This window comes from Pelodiscus sinensis, chromosome 4 (genome assembly GCF_049634645.1).
Source record: "Pelodiscus sinensis isolate JC-2024 chromosome 4, ASM4963464v1, whole genome shotgun sequence".
Taxonomy (NCBI): domain Eukaryota; kingdom Metazoa; phylum Chordata; order Testudines; family Trionychidae; genus Pelodiscus; species Pelodiscus sinensis.
Window position 1 is genome coordinate 127131723 of NC_134714.1, and position 23277 is coordinate 127154999.

General features: G+C 53.9%; 1 protein-coding gene, 1 long non-coding RNA gene and 1 pseudogene across 4 annotated transcripts in view; 2 read left to right on the forward strand and 1 right to left on the reverse strand.

The window, feature by feature from the left end:
- Positions 1-7392, forward strand: part of CLCF1 (cardiotrophin like cytokine factor 1) — a 41161-nt gene extending 33769 nt beyond the window's left edge. The window contains exon 3 of one of the 2 annotated variants that reach the window (XM_014581506.3): positions 5149-7392. In XM_014581506.3, the coding sequence (XP_014436992.1) occupies positions 5149-5652 (504 nt within the window). In that variant the 3' untranslated portion in view covers positions 5653-7392. The remainder of the gene's footprint in view (positions 1-5148) is intronic. The other variant, XM_006112962.4, reaches the window with a different exon arrangement.
- On the reverse strand, positions 792-22745 carry LOC142829271 (uncharacterized). 2 transcript variants are annotated; one of them, XR_012903712.1, is made up of 5 exons: positions 22539-22745; positions 21682-21905; positions 10303-10385; positions 1971-2101; positions 797-987 (listed from the first exon to the last, which is right to left on the reverse strand). It is a non-coding gene; the product is annotated as an uncharacterized LOC142829271 (long non-coding RNA). The 2 variants fall into 2 exon arrangements; XR_012903711.1 differs by lacking the exon at positions 22539-22745 and having other exon boundaries at positions 792-987; positions 21682-22041.
- On the forward strand, positions 14460-21688 carry LOC142829032 (glycine N-acyltransferase-like protein 3; annotated as a pseudogene).
- Positions 22746-23277: the final 532 nt, after the last annotated feature.

Below are 23277 nucleotides of genomic sequence, written 5' to 3' on the forward strand. Positions count from 1 at the left end.
ACGTGCCTGCGCTCTGTCATGCATATCTTCCAGCTCACACCCTCCCCGCTGCATGGCTCTAGTCCTGGCAGGTTGCCCTGCATCCTGCCCCCTCCCTGTCCTGGGGCACCGGGGGAGTCTCCCACTGTTTACACTCTGTTGTGCTGTCTCTCCATGGGGTGAGGTGAGGCCCGTGTGTCAGAACTCGCCTGGGAGACGCCCCGGCTGGGCCACGCTCCACCATGCACAGAACAGGCACCCAACCATGGTAACAGGGGACACCGCCCACATCAAACCCATGGGCCTATCCAGCCTGCTATCCCCCTCGCCCTGCTCTGCTAGACCAGATTCACAAGCCCATCCTGTCTCTATCTCCCTCCTCCTTTCTGGGCCAAATCTCACCCTGTAACTCATCTGTCCTTGTAACCCCACCACACTGGATCAGACTAATTGGCCCTTCTGGCCTCATCTCCCTGCTAGAGCCTAATGCCTGGAAGCCTAAACTTACTATGGCTATCGTCCAGCCTGGCCTGTAGATTCCCCTTGCCTCTCTAGAGTTCTGTGCCAATGATTATAAGGAGCCCTGAGTAACTATAGGCCAGTTACCCTGACGACGATCCCAGGCAAAATCCCAGAAAGGCTTATTTGGGATACAACAAAGAATTAAAGGGTGGTGCCATGATGAATGCCAGGGAGCCGTGTTTTGGAAGATAGGGCTTGTCAGACAAACCTGATATCCTGTTTATTGGTGCCGTCACAAATTTGATAGATAAAGATAACTGAGCTGACATAATATACTTTGATGTCTGTGAGGCATTTGGCTTAGACCCATAGGATAATCAGGTTAAACAGTTCTGTACAGAATCAGACTAGCCCATATTAAATGAATTAGAACCTGGCTAACCAATAGAGCTGAACATTAATTATAACTGGAGAATCCTCATCTGATCGGGGTGTTTCTCTTGAGGATCTGGGGCCAAAGGTTCATTTGATATTTTTATCAATGATCTGGAAGAAGATACAAAATCACTGTTAACACATAACACCAAAATATGGCAGTGGTAAATACCGATGGGACAGGCTAGTTGGACAGACTGATCTAGATTGCCTGGTAAACTGGTCTCAGGTGAACAAGGTGCATTTTAACAGAGCCAAATTCAGGTTGAACCTCTCTAGTCCAGCACCCTAGGGACCTGACTGGTGCCAAACCAGAGAATTTGACAAACCACAGAAGGTCATTGTTGTCTAGCAGCATTACCAACACTTCCACTGCTTTCTGGGCTCTTAGAGTTAAATAACAGCACAGAACACTGAGAGCCAGGACTGGTGGCTGTAAACAAACTTTATGGGAAACTTGGCCACACCATGATAAGCGGACATCCAGCTAACTAACATCATGCCAGACCCTGGATAGTGCTGGACAAGAGAAGTTCAATCTGTACAAGAACAACATTTCCTGTTCCAGGAGCAGGCCATGCATACTGTAGGAGGAACTGTATCCTGGGATGAAAAGGACTTGGGTGTTCTGATAGGTAACCAGCACACCAATTGACAGTGCAATGCTGCAGCTCAGAGGTCAAAGGTGTTCCTTGCACGCACAAGTAGGAGACTGTCCAATAGCTGGAGGGGGATGGTGTTACCTCTTAGTGAGGCCATTAGGGGAACAGTTCTGGTGACCATATGAGAAAAATTGGACAGGGTCAGGAAAGAGTGACAAGAATGACAAACTCTGGGAGAGGCTGCGTGGTGGTATTTATCTACTGAGCTTATTGAAGAAAAGGTTAAAGGGTGATTGACCCTGGTCTGCAAGTCTCTGGACAGGAAGATCTTCCTGATTCAGGAGGGCTTTTTAAACCAGCAAAGACAGAGTGAGATCCAGTGGCTAGAAGACGATGAAGTCAGCAAAGCTCAAAATGGGATTGAGAGGCAATCTTGTCAGAGATTCTGTGAATACTATTAGCAGTTTCACAATAACCGTCACACGGCGGCACCTTTATTCTTGATTCCAAATTCTTCACGCATTTTTTCTCAAAAACATTTGGGTTGGAAAATGTTTGATTCCTCCTCCTCCTTTCATCAGGTTTCCATCTTGAAACAGAAAATCCGGGTGCGAGAGGAAAAGCTGAAAAAAACAAATTTAAAATGTTTTTGGGGGCGTGGAGGGATGTTGACAAAAAAACGAAAATCGTGAAAAAACTGAAGATTTGGGGGTGAAAATACCCATAAGTGGGAGGAACGGCCATTTTGGGACACCGATGCAATTGTTCAGTAGGTAACCAGGCTCTAAGAATTGTGCCATCTGTCCCACCAGGCATGGCAAGCAGGTTCCTCTCCCCAAAATCTTTCCTCTAGCAGGAGGGCTCTTTCAGGGATTTGCTTTAGTGCAGCAGTTCTGGACCAGAGGCAGGAATCCCCGGGATCAGCATTCTGGCCTGGGTTATGTAGGAAATCCAACTAGATGATCACAGGGGCCCTTTCTGGCTGTAGGACTCTCTGAGTTCTCCAGTGGTTAATCCATCTTGGACACCGCAGTGCAAGAGCTGACCCTATGACATCCATTGTGGGCTGCCTGCAGCCTGGAGATATCCTTGGCTTTTGTTAGACCTTCCTCTTCTTCTGGGGCCAGGGGTAGGGTTGGAGGGCTCTCAGCAGGGGGCGGGCCAGCTTGTGTGTCTGTTTCACCTGGTCATACGCGAGGCATGCTCCCTGCTCCCATGTTCACGTTAGTGCTCTGCTTTCCCTCCAGCTCACTCTGTGTCTGTCCCTAAACTTTTGTGTATATGTCTCCCTCTACCTCTTTTGCTCCTGCCGCCTCTCCCATCTAGGGTGCTTACCTTGTCCCTGCCTCCCCACCAGCTTCCGCTTAGGCATGCACAATGGATGGGAAGAGACATCTCCATTTGCCTCCGGGCAACACTGAGGAAATGAATTCATCTCCTGAGTTTGTCAGATTGTTCAGGTGCCCGCGCCACCCCACCCGTGGCATTGACACACCTCCCTTGCACTCCCTGACTTTCCCTGTCCACCTGACTGCCTGCCAGGGCTCCCCTGCTGCAGGGGCTGCTGTCCGTGTCATCCCAGGGGATGGGGAATCCCTGGATGTGAGAGGCAAAGGGGGAGCAGTTTGGAGGGTGGGTATACGCAAGGCGTTAGCATGCATGTGTGAGGGTGAGCGCATGTGTTGGGGGCAAAAATGGGCATGCGTGGCAGTATGTGGGGGTATATGCATGTGTCAATGGGGTGCACGTGGCAATATGTGTGGGTGGTGTACAATATGCATGAGTGCAGTGCGAGTGCTGTATGTGTGGGAGTACGAGGAGTGTGTGTGTCAGTGGGGGGTATGTGTGCATGAGTATGTGGGGGTGTGAGTATGTGTATGGGTGTGAGGGAGAGTGTGCGTGTGTGTCAGTGTGTGCGGATGTATGGGTGAGAATATGCAGGATATGCATAGGTATGAAAATGGGAACGTGTGGGATATATGCATGTGAGACAGTGGTTATGTGGGACATGTACACATGAGAATACATATGTGAGGAGCCGTTGTGTGTCTGTGTGGGGTGGGGGAGGGTCTTTGTGTGTCTATGTGGGGCACGGGGGGTCAGTGTGAGTCTGTGGTGAGGGAGGTCAGCGTATCATGGGAGGAAGGGTGCTAGGGCTGACTCATTTCCCCAGCATCCCTTGCATAGGCCCAAGTGTTGAACACACCTCTTCTTCCCCACCCTTTGCACTGTCTGGGGGGCACACCTGGACCCTGTCTCCAGCAACTCTGATGGCCTTGGTTCACCTCCTCTTCCCCACTCAGCCGCCCATAAATTATCTCTGCCCTGAGGCCTGACAGCCGGTTCCTTCTGCCACTTCCCAGCCCTGTCATTAGGGCCTCACCTGCCAGACAGGGCTCCCCTCCCTTCATTATCCCTGGAGGAATTCCTGAGAGCCGCCCCACTGTGCTCTGAAATGTCCTCGCCCACGCCAGGGGGCACAGGAAATTCCACAGCTCATGACAGGGCAGAGGCAGCCCTTCCCAGGGGGCACAGTCCCCCAGACTTACTCCCCCAAAGACCCAGCAGCACCTCCCCTGTCTCATGGCACTTTGGTGCCAAGTGTCCCTGCCCCCCTCATCTCCCCTTCCCCTCAGGGGTTCCCTGACTCCATGTCTCTTAGTTGGTAATACCCTCTGTCTAAAGGGGCCCCAATCCTACAGGCCTTTGTCCCCTCCCCCCCTTTGATGCAGGTACAGGAGTCAAAGCCTCTGATCCTCATGGCATTCACTTCAGAGCCACAGCCAGTGAGACCCTAGCCTGCTGTCACCTGTGCCTGTCCAGGGACAGGGCCCATAGGTGTGGGAAGTAGGTGTGCAGTGGGTGCTGCAGCACTCCTAGTTTTTGGGAATCCCGGCCCAGGGTGCTGGTTGCTAACCCCTTGCCCCTGTCTCCTGGGGTCCCGGCTGTTGGCCCCAGGTCCCACTTTGCCACTGAACCTGTGTCCCACTTGGCCATGGGATCCTGCCTGACTGCTGGCCCCACACCCAGGGGGCTCCACCACTGGGCCCCACATGCAGGGTCCCGGCTGCCGGCCCCAGCTCCTGGGGTGCTGAGTGATGTAAACATAAGTAAGTAGTAAGTGCAGTTCGGCACTCCCACTCTAAAAACTGTCCCAGCACCGCTGGCCAGTCCCTAAGGCCCTGTCCTCACCAGGGGCATCAGCGTGGTGGCTACTACCCCTCCTGAGCTAGGAGCCAGCACGAGGGGGTTAGGGAGCCTGTGGCCCTGGGAAACATGCCAATTCAGGTCTCCCCATGAGCTCCCCCAGGCACTGCTCTGTCCCAAAGCTGCAGGGCCAGAGCTAAGAGCCACACATGCCCCCGGTTGCTCTCAGCCTCACCCAGCTGCACTGTGCCTCCTGGCTGAGGGCATCTGTCCAGCTTATGGCTCTTGAGTATCACTGACCCCTTCCAGTGCCCCTTTTACTGCCGCAAGAGGGGCTTGTTCATGTGTCTCCTTCTAGTCATCTCCTTGGAACCATGTAGGAGGCTGAGTAGCAGCTGGGCTGTGCCCACACCGATCACCTCATCCATGGGTCAGGCCCCACCCTGGTGGGAGTGTCTGAGAGGCCCACTGGGTTCTGTCTGGGTGACTCTAATGCCCTGTCCCCCTCTCTCACCCACTGTAGCTGAATTACCTCGGGCCCCCCTTCAATGAGCCGGACTTCAACCCTCCCCGGATGACAAGGGCCGAGATGGTGCCCAGTGCCACAGTGGACTTTGAGTTGTGGCGCAGCCTGAACGACAATGCCCGGCTGGCAGCCAATTATCGGGCCTACACGCACCTGCTGTGCTACCTGCGTGGCATGGATGGGCAGGTGGCCAAGGCTGAGCTGCGCAAGAACCTGGGCCACTTCTGCACCAGCCTGCAGGGATTGGTGGTGAGCATTGCCAGTGTCATGTCCTCGCTGGGGTACCCACTGCCCAGCCCACTAGGCAGCGCCGATCCCACCTGGGCCCGGGGGCCAGGCGCCACCAGCCCCCACAACAATTTCCTCAAGAAGATGGATGACTTCTGGCTGCTCAAGGAGCTGCAGACCTGGCTGTGGCGCTCCGCCAAGGACTTCAACCGTCTGAAGAAGAAGGTGCCACCCGCTGCCGTCATGCTGCGCCTCGAGGCACGGGACTTCTGACCTCTGCCCCACCACCCCACCACCATGCTGCGCCTTGAGGGATGGGGCTTCTGATCCCAGCCCCCCACTGTCCCATCACTGGGGGGGGGTGATTCTTCCCCATCCCACCTCACTCCCACCTCCATTGTTATGTTGTGCCTTGAGACAAGGGGCTGCTGACCTTCACCCTCCATTCCCTCTCCCCTCAGACCTTCCACCCCTCCTACCTGGACCCAGGCCCCACTGTGCCTCCCACCCGAACCTCTCTCCTTTCCTTCCATGGTTCCCAGTTCCCTCCCTATCTGTGGTGCCATGCAGCACATCCCCATCCTTCCCCCTCCTTCTCTACTCCCCCCATTTTTCATATTCTTCAGCAAGGGACAGATTTGTTTCCCAAGTGCAGGAATATGACCCTTCTTTCCCTAATGCAACCCAAAAAGCACAAAACCCCAAACTGGAGATGGACAGAATTCAGCCCCTCCCCTTTCCTCCAGAGCAGCAATAAATCCCGCCTCTGGATCTGTACAGCATTTAGCCCCTCCCCTTTCCTCCAGAGCAGCAATAAATCCCGCCTCTGGGTCTGTACAGCATTCAGCCCCTCCCCTTTCCTCCAGAGCAGCAATAAACCCCACCCCAGATCTGCACAGCAATCAGTACTGTCTTTGTATCATGGGCGGCACGAAGCCTTGTCTGGCTTTGTCTCTTGCTGCATCATACTCTGTACCTCTGGTTTGATCAATTTCTTCCTCTGCATCCCTTCCCCTGTGGCATCCTCCCAGCCCTCCTCTCATACACAGATACCGGGTCTCATCTAGCCTTTTCTCAATTTCAGAGCCTCTGGCACTGGCCTGCAGCCAGGTCTCTGTGTCTTCTTGGGTGCTTCAGATCTGCTCTCCATGCATCTCTTCCCTCAGGGCTGGGAGCAGGAGCTGAGACGTGGAATGCCATCAGCGTCAGCCCTCTGGTCATGTCTGCAAATGGGTCAGTTCCACCCTTTAGCACTGCAGCATCGTGGGGCAAGAGGGACTAGAAATGGGAAGGATCGAGTTGTGAAACAGTAAAGTCTGGGGATCCAAAACAGGAAGGGGCAAGGGGATCAAAACAGAAAAAAAATGGTGTCCAAAACAGGAAGGGGCAGGCATTGAACTAGAGAAGATTGGGGTCCAACACAGGAAGAGGCAGGAGTTGAAACAGAAAAAACACCTGGGATCCAAACCAGGAAGGGGGATGGGATTTAAAATGGGGCCCAAACGAGAAAGGGGCAGGATTTGAAACAGGAAAGGTTGAGGCCCAAACCAGGCACAGAGTTTGAAAGCAGCCTTCCAGCCTTTTTCCAGTTGCAAAATGCTGCTGCATCTTCTAGCCTCATCTTCTGACAAAACACCCACAAGGGCCAGGAAAGCAGGGGAGCTAATCCAGGAAAGGGGGGGGCAGTATCCCTCCTCCACCTCGTGCCACGACACATGCAGCATTTCTTTGAAGTTTACATTGTCGTCAACGTAGCATTTGGGCAGCTGTGGGGGCGCTTTACCTGGCATGGGCCCTGCTGCCCACCCCCTGGTGCGGGATCAAGGTTAAGGGCCTGTGACCCTGCCCTCTTTCCCCCCCTCACATTCCTCCCATCGGGTTGTGTTTTTCTTGGTTTGTCTATATTAATATTTATTTATTTGGAGATGTTATTTATTAGATGGTATTTATTGCAGAATTTCTATTCTTGTATTAACAAATAAAAGGCTTCCTCCATGAACTTTGCTCATTGGCATGTTGGGCTGGAACTGGCTGAGAGCTCACTGGGGTGATAGATTTCACCATGTCCCCAATCTCCTTCTGCAACCTGATGGGCTAGCTGAGATCCCTGACCCATGTAAATGTAACCTGAGTCCACCCCACGGCTGTCTGTCTCCTGGTCACTGCCCTGATCCAGATCCTGATCTGCCCTCCTCCCCAGCACCATGTGCTGTTACCCATGTTCTCCTGAAAGATTGGCCATCCTGTGGCTTTGGAGTGTGGATGAGGGGGGTCTCCTGGCAGGAAGGGAAAGAAACACCCTTATGCAAATGAAGCATGGAATGGAATATCACCACACTTCATTTGCATAATTAATTAGCAGCCACTTTTGCACTAGAGGCTTTTGTGCAAAAAGAAGCTGTGTGCACGTTTTTCAGGAAGAACAGCTCTTGCGCCAGAGGGGGTTTTTGCGCAAGAAGGAGCCGTCTACACAGCCCCTTTTTGTGCAAAAGCCTCTCATGCAAAAGAGGCCGGTAATTACTAATGCACATGAAGCGTAGTGATATTCCACTCTGTGCTTCATTTGCATAAGCTTTTGCTGAAGAAGGCTACAGTGTAGACATAGCCCCTGAGGGGTGTTATCCAGGGGAGGGGACAAAGCAAGGCCATGGGTGGAGCTCTAGGGGTGTGGAAAGAGACTGCTTGTGAGCATGGAACAGTAATGAGTGGTGGCCCAGAGACAGATACAGGAGTGAGGCTGGATGGGAGGGGGACTACCAGGCCCCTCTGCCCATCCTGGCAGCTCCTACCTGTGTAGTGATGTGTCTGATAGGGAACCAGCCCTCTCCACTTCTGTGAGACAGGTGGCTTCTTATGTCCAAGGGGGAAACTGAAGCACAGAGCAGGCACAGGGGTCTGTCACAGCCATTCAAAAGCAAAGCCTAGAGAGTAATCCAGGCATGGTGGCTCCCTCTTCGTTCCGCCCCACCCCACCTCAGCAGCCCTACCCACCAGATCAGGGCTACTCAATTTTGGAAGCCCCAGGGGCCACAATGATACTCACAGCACATGTCGAGGGCCACAACTTAAGTGTGGTTGCATATGCATGCAAATACAGATGCAAATATGTACAAATAGCTTATTTCACATTGATGGGCATGAATACAAAGCACTTCCCACGAGCCACCTTGCACCTCCTTCCTGGGGGCTAGAAAGGCGGACACCCTGTCCCCGTCTGTTCCCGCCAGCCCGCGGGGCGGTTTGGTTTTACACGGGGCTCAGCACATGGTCCACGGGTAGGATCCTTGGAACATGACCTCCACTGGGGTCTTTCAGTGCTCACCCTGCCCGGGAGACGCCTCGCTGTTGTGGAGCATGATCCTAGTGGAGCTCATGTTCCAAGGATCCCACCCGCGGGCCATGTCTTGAGCCCCACGTAAACCCAAACTGCCCCGCGGGCCGCAAAAGGGCCACAGGCTGCATGTGGCCCACAGGCCACGTGTTGAGGAGCCCGGCACTCGATCCTCTTCTGCTTCGGAATGAAAATGCCATGGTTGGGGGGCACCTGATGCACCTGCTCTGGAAATCAATGGGAGGGTTGGGCCCATCTGGCATCTCCTATCAGTGTAGGAGCTCACCAAAGAGTTCAGTATGGCAGGCATCATGAAGACAAATCAGTTCCTAACCCCCTGTTTCTGGCTCTACCCTCCCACTTCCCCCCACACCCTTCCATCTATCCCCATACACACCCCTCTGTCCTTCTGTCTGTCCATCCATCCTTCAGTACTCTCCTCCACCTACTCCATCCATCCACCCCCCCCCCCGCACACACCCAACACTCCTCCATCCTTCTGCCCCCCCATTCCTCCAGCTGGCCCCACACACACCCCTCCATCCTTCTGCCTCCCCCCAGATCCCTTCAGCTGGCCCTACACACACTTACATAGAATTGGGAGATCCAGCACATAGACACACTGCACCCTAGCAGAGCCCAGGGATGGAGGGGCATTATCAGAGGCGGGGCTCTGGACTGGCACAGAGGGACATTGCCAGAGGTGGGGGTGAAGAAGTCCAGGGCTGGGGCCAAACAGCCTCCCCCCAGCTCTGCCAATGCTCTACAGCCCTGGTAGCCCAGCCCTGGGCTACCTCATTCCCACCCCCTCCTGCATTGCTGGGGAGGAGGGCAGAGAATGCGAGAGCCAAGGGCTGTGGGATACTGGCAGAGCTGGGGGGGGGGGAATATGTAAGCTGTTTTCCTCACAGCCCCCTTGTCTGTGGCTGACACACTTCTCTTGGTCAGCAATGGGGTCAGAGCGGGGCCTCCAGCCTGGCGCCCTGGGCACACCCTGGGAGCAAGAAGGAGGTGGGCCGTTAGGATCTCAGACTCCTGTGAGGGCTGGGGAGAGAAGGGAGTCCTGGCTGAGCTGAGTGAGTGATTCTCACACAGCCCCCTTTGGAGTTTCTGTTTCTCTGTGCCAGCTCCTCCCTGCCCGGGGGGGCGGGGGCAGGCAGGGGCTGCAGGTTGGAACTGAGAGGCACCAGCAGAGCTGGCAGAGTAGGACGGGGGCAGGACCAGGGAACTGGTGGTGACTCAGTGTCATGGTGGATGCCTCACCCCTAACAGCTATGCTGGGACTGGGGTCAGCACCCCCTACTGCCTCCCTTTGTCTCCCTGGAGCCAGGACTCCCGGAAGCTGACTGACTCAGCCCCCATTTCCTCCCCATTCCCGGCATGGGACAAAGCCGAGGCTGCCTGTGCCCTGGGTCAGGAATGTGGGTAGGGGGCACAAGTCAAGACCCCAAGTGAGTCACTCGGTCCCCCAGACCATGAGCTCGGCACAGCCCCCAAGCAAAGCAGCCTTGGGCCTGGTTAACCCGTGGAAGGGAGACTGCCCAGCTTCTGCAGCAGCAGCCGCCCTGGAATCTGAGCCTCCTCCTCCTTACCTCTTCTGGTGTGTCCGTTCTGCCTCCTGTAGTTGCCCCTGCTCCCTCCGTTGGCTGTGCTTCTGGTCACCTTGCTTCTGGTCCTAAAATAGACTGAGGTTAAACACCTGCTGGATCCCTCCCCAGAGGCAGCTGCATCTCTGCATTGGGTGAGGGGTGCCTGTATCAACAGGCCCTCTGCTCCATTCCAGAGACAACTGCACCTTAGTGGTGGGCAAGAGATCTCTGTATAAACAGCCCCAGCATCCCACCCCAAGGAGGGGGGGGGGAGAGGGGAGGTTGCAGCTCAGCACTGGGTGGGGAGCAGCGGAGAGATTAGAACTGACAGTCTCCACACACTGAGGTCTGGTTCTTCAAAGCAGAGCCTCTGTGTGTGTCTGTGCAGAGCTGAACCCCAGTCCTGCCTGGAGTTTTCGGGTGCCACCCTAATATGCCATCCACTTTATAGTGACATGACTAGCCCAGAAGAGCAGGGGTCCCAGGACTGGATTTCATGCCAGAGTTTATGTAGGAGAGCTTTGTAATGACCACACAAGTTTGCAGAAGTTTGGGAAGGGAGCAGTTGCCTTACAAGCAGGGCAGTTTGGGGCAGGAGGGGAGGATGTGGAGCACATCAGCTGGCTTTATAAATTATCAGCTTTTAAAGTGTGAAGAGCACAGGCATTTCACCTGCAATCACTAGGTTTCAGAATTAACAGGACAGCAAAGTCCAGAGCGGGCTGCGGAGTTAAGATAACACATGATATGGGGCAGGGTGGAGGGAAGGGTAGGAAGCTACATGAGCTCAAGGGGGGAACCCTTCACTGGTGCCCAGATCTGGGAGGAGACCTCAACTGCCAGCCCCGTGCCTCAGTTTCCCCATGACATGGGGCTTTTGTGTGCACTTGTGTTTGTAGCAGGCCTTGGAGACACATGTGGCCAAGGAGCCAGAGAAAGCAGTGCCCCAGAACCAGGTCCAACTGTCCAGCTACTGGTGTTCCCACCATCCTGCCCCAGTGGCGGGCTCCATAGGGAGGAGGCAGTAAGGTCCCTGGCAGAGACAAGGTTAATTTGTAGAGCTCTGCTTGGGAGCTGCAAATCCTGGAAGTAACAGTGACACCCAGTGTCCAGACAGCATAATGTGCCTCGCCAGCGCAGCTGGTCCCAGAAATCCCCCATCTCTGCCGATTCCCTGCAACCCGGCCCTGCGGCCCCTCCTCAAGCCCTGCTTTCCCAGCCCTGGGCTTCCTTCATCCCCGGCTCTGCCGGTGCCCCGTGCTCTCTGGGGAGGGGGTGCCCAGCACTCTTGCCCTGCACCAAGTAGCACCTGCTCTAGCCCCTCCCATCCCCTCATTCCAGGTCAACGAGGCCCGTGTTGCTCTTTCCTGACTTTCCAGTCTCTCAGGTGAGTAGCGGAGCCCCTGCGCCACTGCAGGGTTGGGATATGAGGGGCAACCTCTGGGGCAGAAGCAGCATCAGATCAGTAGGAGGCCTGGTAAAGAGCTGGTGCTAAACCATCCACGCCACACATGCACCTCTCTATGAAGATAGGTTGGGAGGGCTCACTAGGGGGTGCTGTGCTGCAGGGAGTGAGATAGAGGCTCACTAGGGGGCGCTGTGCTGGGGAGTGGGATAGAGGCTCACTAGGGGGTGCTGTGCTGCAGGGAGTGAGATAGAGGCTCACTAGGGGGCGCTGTGCTGGGGAGTGGGATAGAGGCTCACTAGGGGGTGCTGTGCTGGGGAGTGGGATAGAGGCTCACTAGGGGTGCTGTGCTGGGGAGTGGGATAGAGGCTCACTAGGGGGCGCTGTGCTGGGGAGTGGGATAGAGGCTCACTAGGGGGCGCTGTGCTGGGGAGTGGGATAGAGGCTCACTAGGGGGCGCTGTGCTGCAGGGAGTGAGATAGAGGCTCACTAGGGGGCGCTGTGCTGCAGGGAGTGGGATAGAGGCTCACTAGGGGGCGCTGTGCTGGGGAGTGGGATAGAGGCTCACTAGGGGGCGCTGTGCTGGGGAGTGGGATAGAGGCTCACTAGGGGGCGCTGTGCTACAGGTTGTGGGGCAGGGGATCACTAGGGGCGCCGTGTTGTGGGGAGTGAGACGGGATCACTAGGGGCGCTGTGCTGTGCTGTGCTGTGCTGTGCTGAGCAGGGTAGGGGCTGTAAAATTTGTTTCCAAAGGTAACTGTGCTGAAATTCCTAGTGGTTACAGTTACACTTACAGACGCATTATACCGCAGAGCCCGCAGTGAAGATACTTTCCTAGGGGCAGAGTCGGAAAGGGCTGCCGGCTCCTCTCCTGGGGAGACTTTGTTGTGGGCTGTGCTGCCAGCTCCCGGGGAGCCAGGCCCGGACCTGCCCAGGGTGGGTGGGGAGCTGCTCCAGCCCCTACTGGCTAACTGGTTAACTTTTCACATCACTAGGATCCTCCCCTCCAAAAATCCAGGCATGGGACCAACTGTGCCCAGCTTATGATGCATCTGGAAAAATCACTGAATATTTCATCACCTTTGAAAGACTGTGAACCATCCATTCAGTTCCTGAGGGTTAGAAAATTACCATGCTGGCTGCAAAACTGAAGGGGAGAACCTTGGACATATTCAATAAGATGCCTATCGCTGATGCTTCAAAGTATGGTAAATTCAAGGATTTGGGTTTAAGACTGATCCAGAGTACACCTGAAACTTACAGAGTGAAAATTAAGACCCTTAAGAAAGGGACTGGGCTAAGCAATGTGTCTTATAGTTAATCAAATAAAAGTTTTGCTAGATAAGTGAGTGAGAGGGAAAGGAATCACAGACTTTGAAGGCATATGTGATCTAGTTGTTAAGAAACAGTTCCTAGATGTGCCTAGTGATGATGTAGAGCAGTTTTTGTGGGACAAATCAGTCAGAAATGTGGACACTTTTGCTGGTTATGCAGACCAATTTGAGCAACCACAAACACCTAGAAAAGGAAAATCTCAAGCAGAGGGTTTAAGTCTGGGAGAGGCAAAGTCCTTGCTTTCCCCTGGCAAGAGATGAGGTGGCTGGGATTACTATTTCAAAATAAGCTACGCAGTTCTTCATAAATTCAAATCTCTCCCGCCTAAACCATTGGTCTCATCCATGCATTGAGACCCTGCAGTTCTGTCTGCCGACTTGGCCCTGCATGTGGAACTGGAAGCTTTCAGAGAATTCTCCCATGGAAATCCTGGATTTCAATCTCTTACTAAATAGGCCTCCAGATCCTCTATCCCAGGGCTACTCAACTTTGGAAGCTCCAGGGGCCACACTGATATTCCCAGCACATGCTGAGGGCCACAACTTAAGTGTGGTTGCATAGACATGCAAATAAATGTGCAAATAGCATCTTTCGCACTGACGGGCATGAATACAAAGGTTAAGGCAAGACTACACAACACGCAGGCCCCATTTAAGTCAGTTCTGCTGATATTAATACAATGCAATAGTTACCCGGTTTCCACCCATATGACAGCACTTTTCATGAGCAATGACAGTCCAGGAATTTAACTTCTAAAATACATATCAACAGAAGACCATTATACTGACTACTTTCTTGTTGCGGCTCTCACCCAGAGGCCACGTGTTGAGCCCCATGTAAACCCAAACTGCACCATGGACCGCAAACAAACGGGCCGCATGTGGCCCACGGTCCACGTGTTGAGTAGCCCTGGTCTATCCTATCCTTTCCTATGTCAATGGTACTTACGCGTACCATGTCCATTGGCTTCTCCCCAACACTACACCAAATCTATCCAGATGTCTCGAGAGACCCGCAGATGAAGAAGTGGGCTGTGCCCACGAAAGCTCAGGATACCATCTACATTTGTGCTGCAGGACTATTTGTTGATTTTTAATTTTTTTCAGTTACAGACTAACACGGTGCCCCTCTGAAACTAATGATCCTTAGTTCATTTTTAGTGATAAATCTTTTGTTACATCACTTTGCTTCTGTTTATAAACAAACTCCCTACTGCAAAGGCTGTGCTGCTCCCAGCTTCTAAGTTTATCCCAGTCCCACTCGGGATGTGTTGCAGTTAACATTGCTGAAGCCCAGCCCTGAATATTCCTGGCGCTTGAGCACTTCGGGCCCAACTCACTTGCCGCCTTTGCCTGTAATCTACCCAAAGCTGCACAGATCCTTCCTTCTTTACAAAGATTGGTGAGATGCACATGGATGGATGGATGAGAACCCTTTTGAAGGTAGCTCCAGAGCATCCATAGCTCAGGATGTAACTGAAAAGGATTTCTGCTCCTGGCTCACAGCCAATGACAGTAGCTGTGATGGGGCAGATTCAAACATTCTTCTGTTTGAACATATTGACAAATTCTTGGCATTTAGCAGGTATCACCGAGATGGTAGAAGACGTGGAAGGTGTCGCAATTTCCTGCAAACGAATGGCTTTAGATTCTCCAAGGAGGTAGTCTGACGTGCACATAGCTGGCCCACGAGTTGGTTTTGGGAGACAAGACTTCTGCTAGTGCCCAGGGGCCACATGCTGGGGATAATTGGAGAGTTTGGGTCTTGGATGAGCCCAGGCTGCAGGTTTCGTTTCTTGTTGACACTGGAGTGTGGTGACCTCCCAGGGGGCAGTCTGGTGAGTAACCAGGCCTGACAAGAAGAGTCATCCATCAATAGACTCCACCAAGTCTGGAGAGTTTTTATGCTGGATGGGGATTGTATGTGATTGCACAAAATCCAAGTCCATGATAACACCGGAGGCACCTGAATCCCCTCCGCTTCCCTCAGAGGGGTGTTGAAGTTGGAAGGGGAGTCTGAGTGGGAAACTAGTGTGGTCCCAGTTGGCACCAGTCACAGAAGGTGTTGCACGGAGACAGAGTTGCTGAGATGGAGGACCCATTGTGCTGGATGCTGCACAGACACAGTAGCTGCTGACTGAAATACATAGAGAATGGACTGGCCATCACCAGGGAGCCAGGCCCAGACCTGTGGCCACAACATGACACTTAAAAGTGGATGGCTAGAGATGGATGGTTAGGAAGAGCTGGAGCTGGGGAGTCCAGGGCTGGGGCGGAAGGGCACTGGCAGAATGTAGGGGAGGAGATCCCCTGCTCTCATAGTCTCAGACCTGGTGCGTTCTGGGTGTTTTGCATCCTTCCATCTGTGACCAGGGCACATACTCAGTCATGCCTTGCAGCTGCTGGAACATCATTATGCCAGGTACAGACTCTGTTAATGGTTCATTTGTTCAGGGGTAGAAGGCTGGGACACCTCCGAGGGAGAGATTTCAAAGGGCTCAGCTGCTGTAGGCAACATGATGGCTGAAGATTGCCCAGGTGAGTGGGGAGCTACTGGGGGTATCTGAGCCCTGTACTGCCCAGCCCTGGCATGGTTGGGGCCATAGACAGACAGAGCTTGTTATTGTAGGGCCACTGATGAGCTGCCCACACGAACTGCGGGCTCTGCAGAATGAAGCTTAATTTAGCTTTATATTTGTGAAGTTCTTGCCTGCCTGATTCCTGGGGAGGCGGCTTTGCTGAGTGTAACTGACACTGTTAACTGATAAACATCTGCTTAGCCGTTTACACTCAAATATCCCTAATCGGTATCTGCCCTCCCTGCAGATGTTAGAGGCATCCCTGAGAATAATGAGGCATCCAAGTAATTAGGGACTTTGACTTATACAGGCAACTTTATCCCCCCCGCACCCATGGAAAAAAAGCAACATGATTTTTCACACTTGTTATCTGGCTGCCTTGTCCCAGGAGTCCCCCAACTATTCCATTGCTTCTGCCGAGGGCCCATCCCCACTGGAGAGGCTGATCCTGAGCAGCCCCTCCAAGCTGCGGCTGCTGGAGGAGATGCTACGGAAGCATCTGCCTGAGATGCTGGGGTGATGTAGCTGTGTCTAGCCCCACTGCCTCCCCCCAGTGCTGGGACTGAACCCCCCTTCCTCCATCAACTTCTTGCATGAAACAGAGACCAAGGGAAGGACCCTCTGACACCTCTGGGAGACTGAAAAGAAAGAAAGCTGTGGGCAGGCACCTTATCCAGGCACTGGCTGCTCTCCCAGCTACTTGCTTCTCCCTTCCCCCTTGTGCCTCCCAAAGTCCAATCCCAGCGCCAATTCTTGCTGCTCACCCAGCGTAGCCAGCAGGACCTCCCCAGCCAATCCCAGGGCACGTTGATTTCACATCAGCCAATTACAGCACAGGGAGGCTCTGTGCTAGCCAATCACTGCATATCACAGAGATATGAGTTTTTCGGTCTCCCTCCATGGCTCCATGCCCATCTGTGCACAGATTAGGCCTCAGTATTGTGTCCAGTCAGGAGCGGCCCGTGAGCCTAGGCGAGCTAGGCAGCTGCCTAGGGTGCCGCTGGCCAGGGCGCCCAATGTTGACGTCACGGCCATTGATGGTCGTGCAGTCAGGGGCACCCATTGCACCGCCCTGCTTAGGGTGCCAGCTGCTGCAGCCGGCCTCAGGCCGCTCCTGTGTCCAGTTCTGGGCACCACATTTCAAGAAAGTCGTGGAGAAATTGGAGAGGGTCCACAGAAGAGAAACAAAAATGATGAAAGGTCTAGAAAACATGAGCCATGAGGGAAGACTGAAAGAACTGGGTTTGTTTAGTCTGGAAAAAAGAAGACTGAGAGGAGACATGATAGTGGTTTTCAAGTACAGGCAGTCCCCGGGTTACGTACAAGATATGGACTGTAGGTTTGTTCTTAAGTTGAATCTGTATGTAAGTCGGAACTGGTACATATTGTAGGAGAAACTCCTATGTGTGCGGGGGGGGGGGGGCACAGTCTATTTGTTCCCCCCTCAGACACACACACACATACTCAGGGTCTCTCCTGTGATACAAGCTCAGGGGCCACCACTCAGAGATCAAACTTCAGAATCAGGAGAGCAAATGCAGAGCAGGGGGGAGGAATAGGCCTCCTCAGCTCTTGTCCTCCATATGCCCTGCCCCATGTCTCCTCCTCCAACTCTCACCCCCTTCAAACCCTCATCCATTCCCTAACCCTCACACTGATCCCTAGTGTCCCCCCACATCCCCTCTCTTTGCTGCTCCCCTCGTATCCCTTCTTCCCCTCTCCCTGGTCCCCAGAGCCAGTTTCCTGTCCTTGGCCCACTGAAATCACTGTGAGATGTGGAAACCATCTTGACTAAGAGCAGCCTGTGGTGTCAGTCCCATAGGCAGGAATGGGAGAGGGCAGCCATTTTTTAGAAGGGCAAACATCTCCTCCAATGTGCAGGGAGTCACGACATGCTGAACAACCCTCCCCGCCCTGCTGAGAAACAATGGGAGACTCCGGACAGAGTCACGAGGGTGGGAATTGCTGCCCCTTCCCCAGTTCTGACCCTGGCGCATCTCTGGCAGGTCCATGGTGCTTTGATGAACATAAACCACGGGAACCCGGTTGGGCACGAGGTGCTGTGGATCCATGGCCTGAGTTCAAAGCTGCCCTCACCCGGCCATGCAGAGAGGTGCCGCCCCACAGACACTGCACTACACCTGGGGGACTCAGGAGCTCAGGGAGTGGGTGGGAGAGATGAAGCCTTTTCCCTGTACTGGGCCCCGGGAGGGTAAGTTTTCTGAGCAGGTGGAATTGGGATTTGAGACTCTTCGGGTACGTCTACACTACAGCGCTAATTCGAACTAAATTACACTAACTTACACTAACTTAGTTAATTCGAACTAAGCTAATTCAAACTAATGGATCCAGACTAAAAAACTAGTTCAAATTAGTGTTTTGCTAATTCGAACTAGCATGTCCACATTAAGTGGACCCTGAACCGGGCTTAAGGATGGCCGGAAGCAGTGCCGGCAGGGCATCAGAGGAGGACTTAGAGCGTGGAGCTGCTGCTTCAGGCTAGCCGAGGGCTGTGCTTAAAGGGACCCGACCCCCACCCCGGACAGACAGTTCTCAGGGGTGCCCCGCTTGCAAAGCAGTCCTGGCTTGGAGTGCCCTGAGTGCCCACACTGGGCACATCACAGCACTCGGCCATCAGACCGGCTGCACTTGCCGCAAGCTGCCATCTGGGGCAAGGGGGCAATTGGGGGGCTGCAGGAGAGCTTCCACCCCCAGAAGCCCGCAGAGCCAGCCCAGTCCTCCCCATCGGGGGCTCGTACCCCATTCCTCCCTCACCTCCTTCCACTTACCCTTCCCTAGCCCCCCTTCCTGATGTACAAAATAAAGAAAACGTGTGGTCAAAAATAGAATCTCTCTTTATTGAACAAAACTCGGGGAGACTGGGAAAAGGAGGTGGGAGAGGGGAAGAGAGAGGGTGGGAGAGGGGAGGGCAACTACAATGATCAGAGGTTTGGAAGAGGTCCCATATGAAGAGAGGCTAAAGAGACTGGGACTTTTCAGTTTAGAAAAGAGGAGACGGAGGGGGGACAGGATAGAGGTCTCTAAAAGCATGAGTGGGGTGGAGAGGGTGCATCAAGAAAAGTTCTTCATTAGTTCCCATAATAGAAGGACTAGAGGACAGCAAAGGAAAGGAATGGGTAGCAGGCTTCAAACTAGTAACAGAAAGTTGTTCTTCACAAAGCAAAGAGTCAACCTGTGGAACTCCTTGCTGCAGGAGGCTGTGAAGGCTAGAACTAGAACAGAGTTTAAAGAGAAGTGAGATCAAGTCATGGAGGTTGGGTCCATGGAGTGCTATTAGCCAGGGGGTAGAAATGGTGTCCCTGCCCAAAGTTTGTGGAAGGCTGGAGAGGGATGGCACGAGAAAAATGGCTTGATCACTGTCTTCGGTCCATCCCCTCCAGGGTCCCTAGGGTTGGCCGCTGTCGGCAGACAGGCTACTGGGCTAGATGGACCTTTGGTCTGACCCAGGACGGCCATTGTAAGCTCAGGGCTCAGGGTCGGGGGTCTCAGTGGACCCCCTTGATTTTCATGCACACCTGCTCCTGGGTGGCCAGGCTGGCAGTTATTCTGCCCTAGACGGCCACTTTCCTGTGCCTAGTGCGGAGGTCGTGGATGAGGTCCACGATGTCCGCACTAGACCAGGTGGGTGCCCGCCTCTTGCGGTCCCGGGCAAGCTCCTGGGAGCCGCCAGCCTGGTCCCGGGAAGAGGGGGAGGGCTGGGGGGCATCGGGTGGCTGGCTCAAGCCGTGCCAGGTGCAGGGTCTGCTGGCTGGGTGCTGGCAGGCTTGCACCTGGCACGGGCACCGTAGCCAGCCCGTGCCCTTTTAAGGGGTCCGGGGCCGGGAGGGGGGCATAGAGTTTCCCTGGTGTTGGCCAGAGTGGCCACCAGGGAAAGCTGGGGAGGGCTAGCCTCCCACTAGTTCAAATTAAGGGGCTACACACCCCTTAATTCGAACTAGTAAGTTCGAACTAGGCTTAGTCCTCGTACAATGAGGTTTTCCTTGTTTGAACTAAGCGCTCCGCTAGTTCGAATTAAGTTCGAACTAACGGAGCGCTAGTGTAGCGCCTATCAAAGTTAGTTCGAACTCACGTCCGTTAGTTCGAATTAACTTTGTAGTGTAGACATACCCTTCTTCTTTAGGAGTCCCCAAGGCAAGGGCCAGGCTGACTTGGGGGCTGGGAATGCCACATTCAGCCTTTTCCCTCCAGGGGGCCCAGGGTGTGGGCCCGGCTTGCTTGGAAATGGGGGGGGAGCATAGCACATCACTCATTCCACTGGGAGTTCCACTCTTGGCTTTATGTCTCTCTCCCCTGGCAGATGGCATCAGACGACTCTGATTCCTACACCAACACGTGTGCAGTGTATTACCGGGACCTGGGCACCTGCTGTGCCCTGCTGGGCAGCGCCATCAACTGGGACCAGGCCTTCCGCATCCACCACCGAAGAGACCCGCCCCCCAGCAACTGAGCATCTGTCCTGTCTAGGCCAAACTCCAGAACCCCACCCTAAAATGCCAGCCCCGAACCCCTCAGCTCCACCCAGGCTGCCAGCCCTATGTAGGGCAGGAACAGCTCGGGTAGCTCCTTGCCAGTGCTGGGCGGGGATCTGTTCCCCTGACCTCATCTTCCTCCCCCAGAGCAGGGGCTGGTAGATTTGGAAGCTCAGATTCCTGCCTCTCCTGCTCCTGTGCCAGGCTGGGCTCCCCACATTTACGGGCCCTTTTCTCACCACCCTTCGGTCCCTGTTCCCATCATTCATGGTTTGCTGCTGCTCCCTGCAGAGCTGTAGGATGGGCTGTACAAGGCCTGCCAGGATATTGCCAAGACTAAGGGGACCAAGCTGGAGGTATCCCGCTACTTCACGGACCTCCACCCAGATCCCAGCTCCATGCCTGAGATCCGGTCAGTGTCTGTCTTCACCACAGGGGGTGGCAGCCTGAGAGGAGGGGGCATTGGCCAGCAGGGCACTGGGATGCCCAAGCTCTGTCTGGCTGCTGCCCATGCAGGGCCTGGAGCACTGGGGTCCTGTTGCCACCAGCAGAATCCCAGTGGGACTGGCGCTGAGCCCAGCCTCCCTCAGGGACCCGCAGGGACTGGGGAGTGTGGCCATGGGCTGGGACCACCCATGGGGAGGGAGATCCCTGCTCACGGCCTGTTTAGACCTCAGCTCCTCCTCCTTCTCCCCCCTCCCCCCCCGCTTCTTTCCCCCCTCCTCCCTAGGCCCAGGGAGGTGGGGTCCAGTGGAAAGAGACGGAAACACTCATGAGAAGAGACATTAGGCTGTGCTGCCACCGTGTGGGATAATGGGGGAAGGTCCTGTGTCCCTTTCCCTCCCCTCCTTTAGCTAGCCAGTCCCATGACCTGGGGCCAGATCTAAGCTGGCTCCGGAGCTAAGCCGACCCTGGGTCCTGCCCCTCCCTGCTCCCCCGGGCTGGGTTCTGCCATGAGGCTCTTGTCCTTGGACGTCTCTCATGCCGAGCTACTAAATGAGACTTGGCTCTGCGGGGGGATTGAGCAGAGCCGGTGGTTCCTGGCTAACCTCATCCGCCACTTCCTCAGCTTCGGCATCCTGGACACCGCCGGCCACCCCATCAGCTGGAGCCTCAGGGACCCCTGTGGTGCCATGACGTACAGCTACCCCCTGCCAGTTCCATCGCTGTGGCTACATGCAGATGTCAATCAAGTACATGGCCAAGCGCTTGCACACACGAGCATGTCCCAGCTACGGTCACGTGACCTTGGAGAGCTACCTCGTGAACAGGTTGCTGGAGTGACAGGACTTCCAGCGCCAACCCAGCTTGTGCCACCTCCACACCCCAATTCCAGGCCTGGCCCCTTCAGAAGCCCCCCAACCCAAGTGAGGGAGATGGGCTTGTCCAGGGATCAGTATTGGCTCGTTTGGATCAAGAACATCCCACAGCTCCTGTCCCACTGGGCCTGCCTTTTCCCCAGCCTGTCAGGGTCTGCCCTACTCACATGAACCCCTCTAAAGTGCCCCATTTCTGTAATACATTCCCCATTCCAGCTCCCCAGTCCCACCCAGTAAAGCTGTACACACACCTACCTCTTGCATCTGCTCTGCTCCTTCTCTGCCCCTTTGATATGGAATAGCCTGCTCAGTGTGCACTTTCAAAGTCCTTCAAAACTGCAGTGTTCCCAGTTCTCCCCGTTCCAGATGAGACAGCTCCTGCAGATCCTTCCTCTCTCCCCACTTCCACCTGCCCTCATCAGCTCTTTTCACTCTGTTTTCTTCACCGAGGAGCCACAGGGAATCCCATGCTGAGGTTACTGTCAAAAGAAATCCTGACATGTTGCTAAAGAACCCAGGTCCCCTTAATTCTGCCCCCTTTCATCAGTTGATTACAAGAAGCCTTTTGGAGTCTGTGATTAAACTGTGGAGTTTGTGATTAAACTGATCGTTGAAGACACCTTCGAGTTTCTTCCCGTGTGGCGTCACATCCTGGCATGGCTGGGACCACGTGGCAAAGGGAGATGGCAGTCATCCAACCAGGACTGCTCTGGTTTTGGCAAGAAAATTGGGGTTATGTATAAAATTTTGCCACACAAAGAGTCTGCTTCCCGCAGAAAGCACTGATATTTTATCAAAATATGGGAGCCTGAAAAAACAGTGTTTGTAACCCCCCGCTGACAGGTGTAGGCTGCAGCAATTAAGGAAAACTCAATTATCTAGAGACTGTATTTGAAAAATAACATATACTGCTGGCTCAAGCTTCCCTCCCCACCCCACCCCACCCCAGCCCGCCAGAATTTCTTGGCTCACTAATCATGTCCCCTGGAGTTCTTAATCAGCATATACTTGCTCCCTTACAAGCACTGAGTCTGTGTATAAAACAAGGAGAGCTTTGTAGAGAGAGGAGGATTCCAAAATCAGCATGTGAAAACATGGAAATAACAACTCACCTATATACAGCCATGTACCTGCTAACGAAATACCTACTATCTGACCTCATGGTATATATGCAGCTCCGACTCAGTTTGCCGCCCACTGTTATGAATGACCAGTAACAGATATCCCTGGCGGTGGCGCTTCATGGGAACTATAGTTTAGCTAGAGGTCCCATAGCAGAGACTGGGAGCATAAGGCAACCCAACTACAACTTCCATGATGCATTGTGGTGCCACTTTGAATCTATCTTATTCAAAGTATGGTCAATCCACCAGTGGCATCATGCTCTACTGCCACCTGTTGGTGAACATGGGGAAGAACAGCCCAGAACAGTTTGGGCATGTCTACACAGCAGCGTTATTTAGAAAAACAAAGTGAGCGTCTCCACAGCAAGCCCGTTATAGCGAAATCGTTTCAAAATAACGGGTGACTTATTCTGAATCCTGTGACCCTCATTTTACGAGGATACCATCTACATGTTTTGTTAGTCTATAAAGTGCTACCAGACCATTTGTTGTTTTTTCTGCATAGACTAACTCGGCTACCCCTTGAAACCAGAGGGACAGACACTCAATGGGGCTCTCTGCTGTCATCTGTTGACATCTGGGAGAAGAGACAGAAGAAACCTGAGCTCATTTGCCTTTTTTTACCCATTGTCCCAGCATGAACGTTTGGGTCATTTTGCTTAAAATTCTTCTAAATTTTAGGTACTAGCTCCATAAAGATTTGTTTTCCTTATTGGGCAGCACTTGA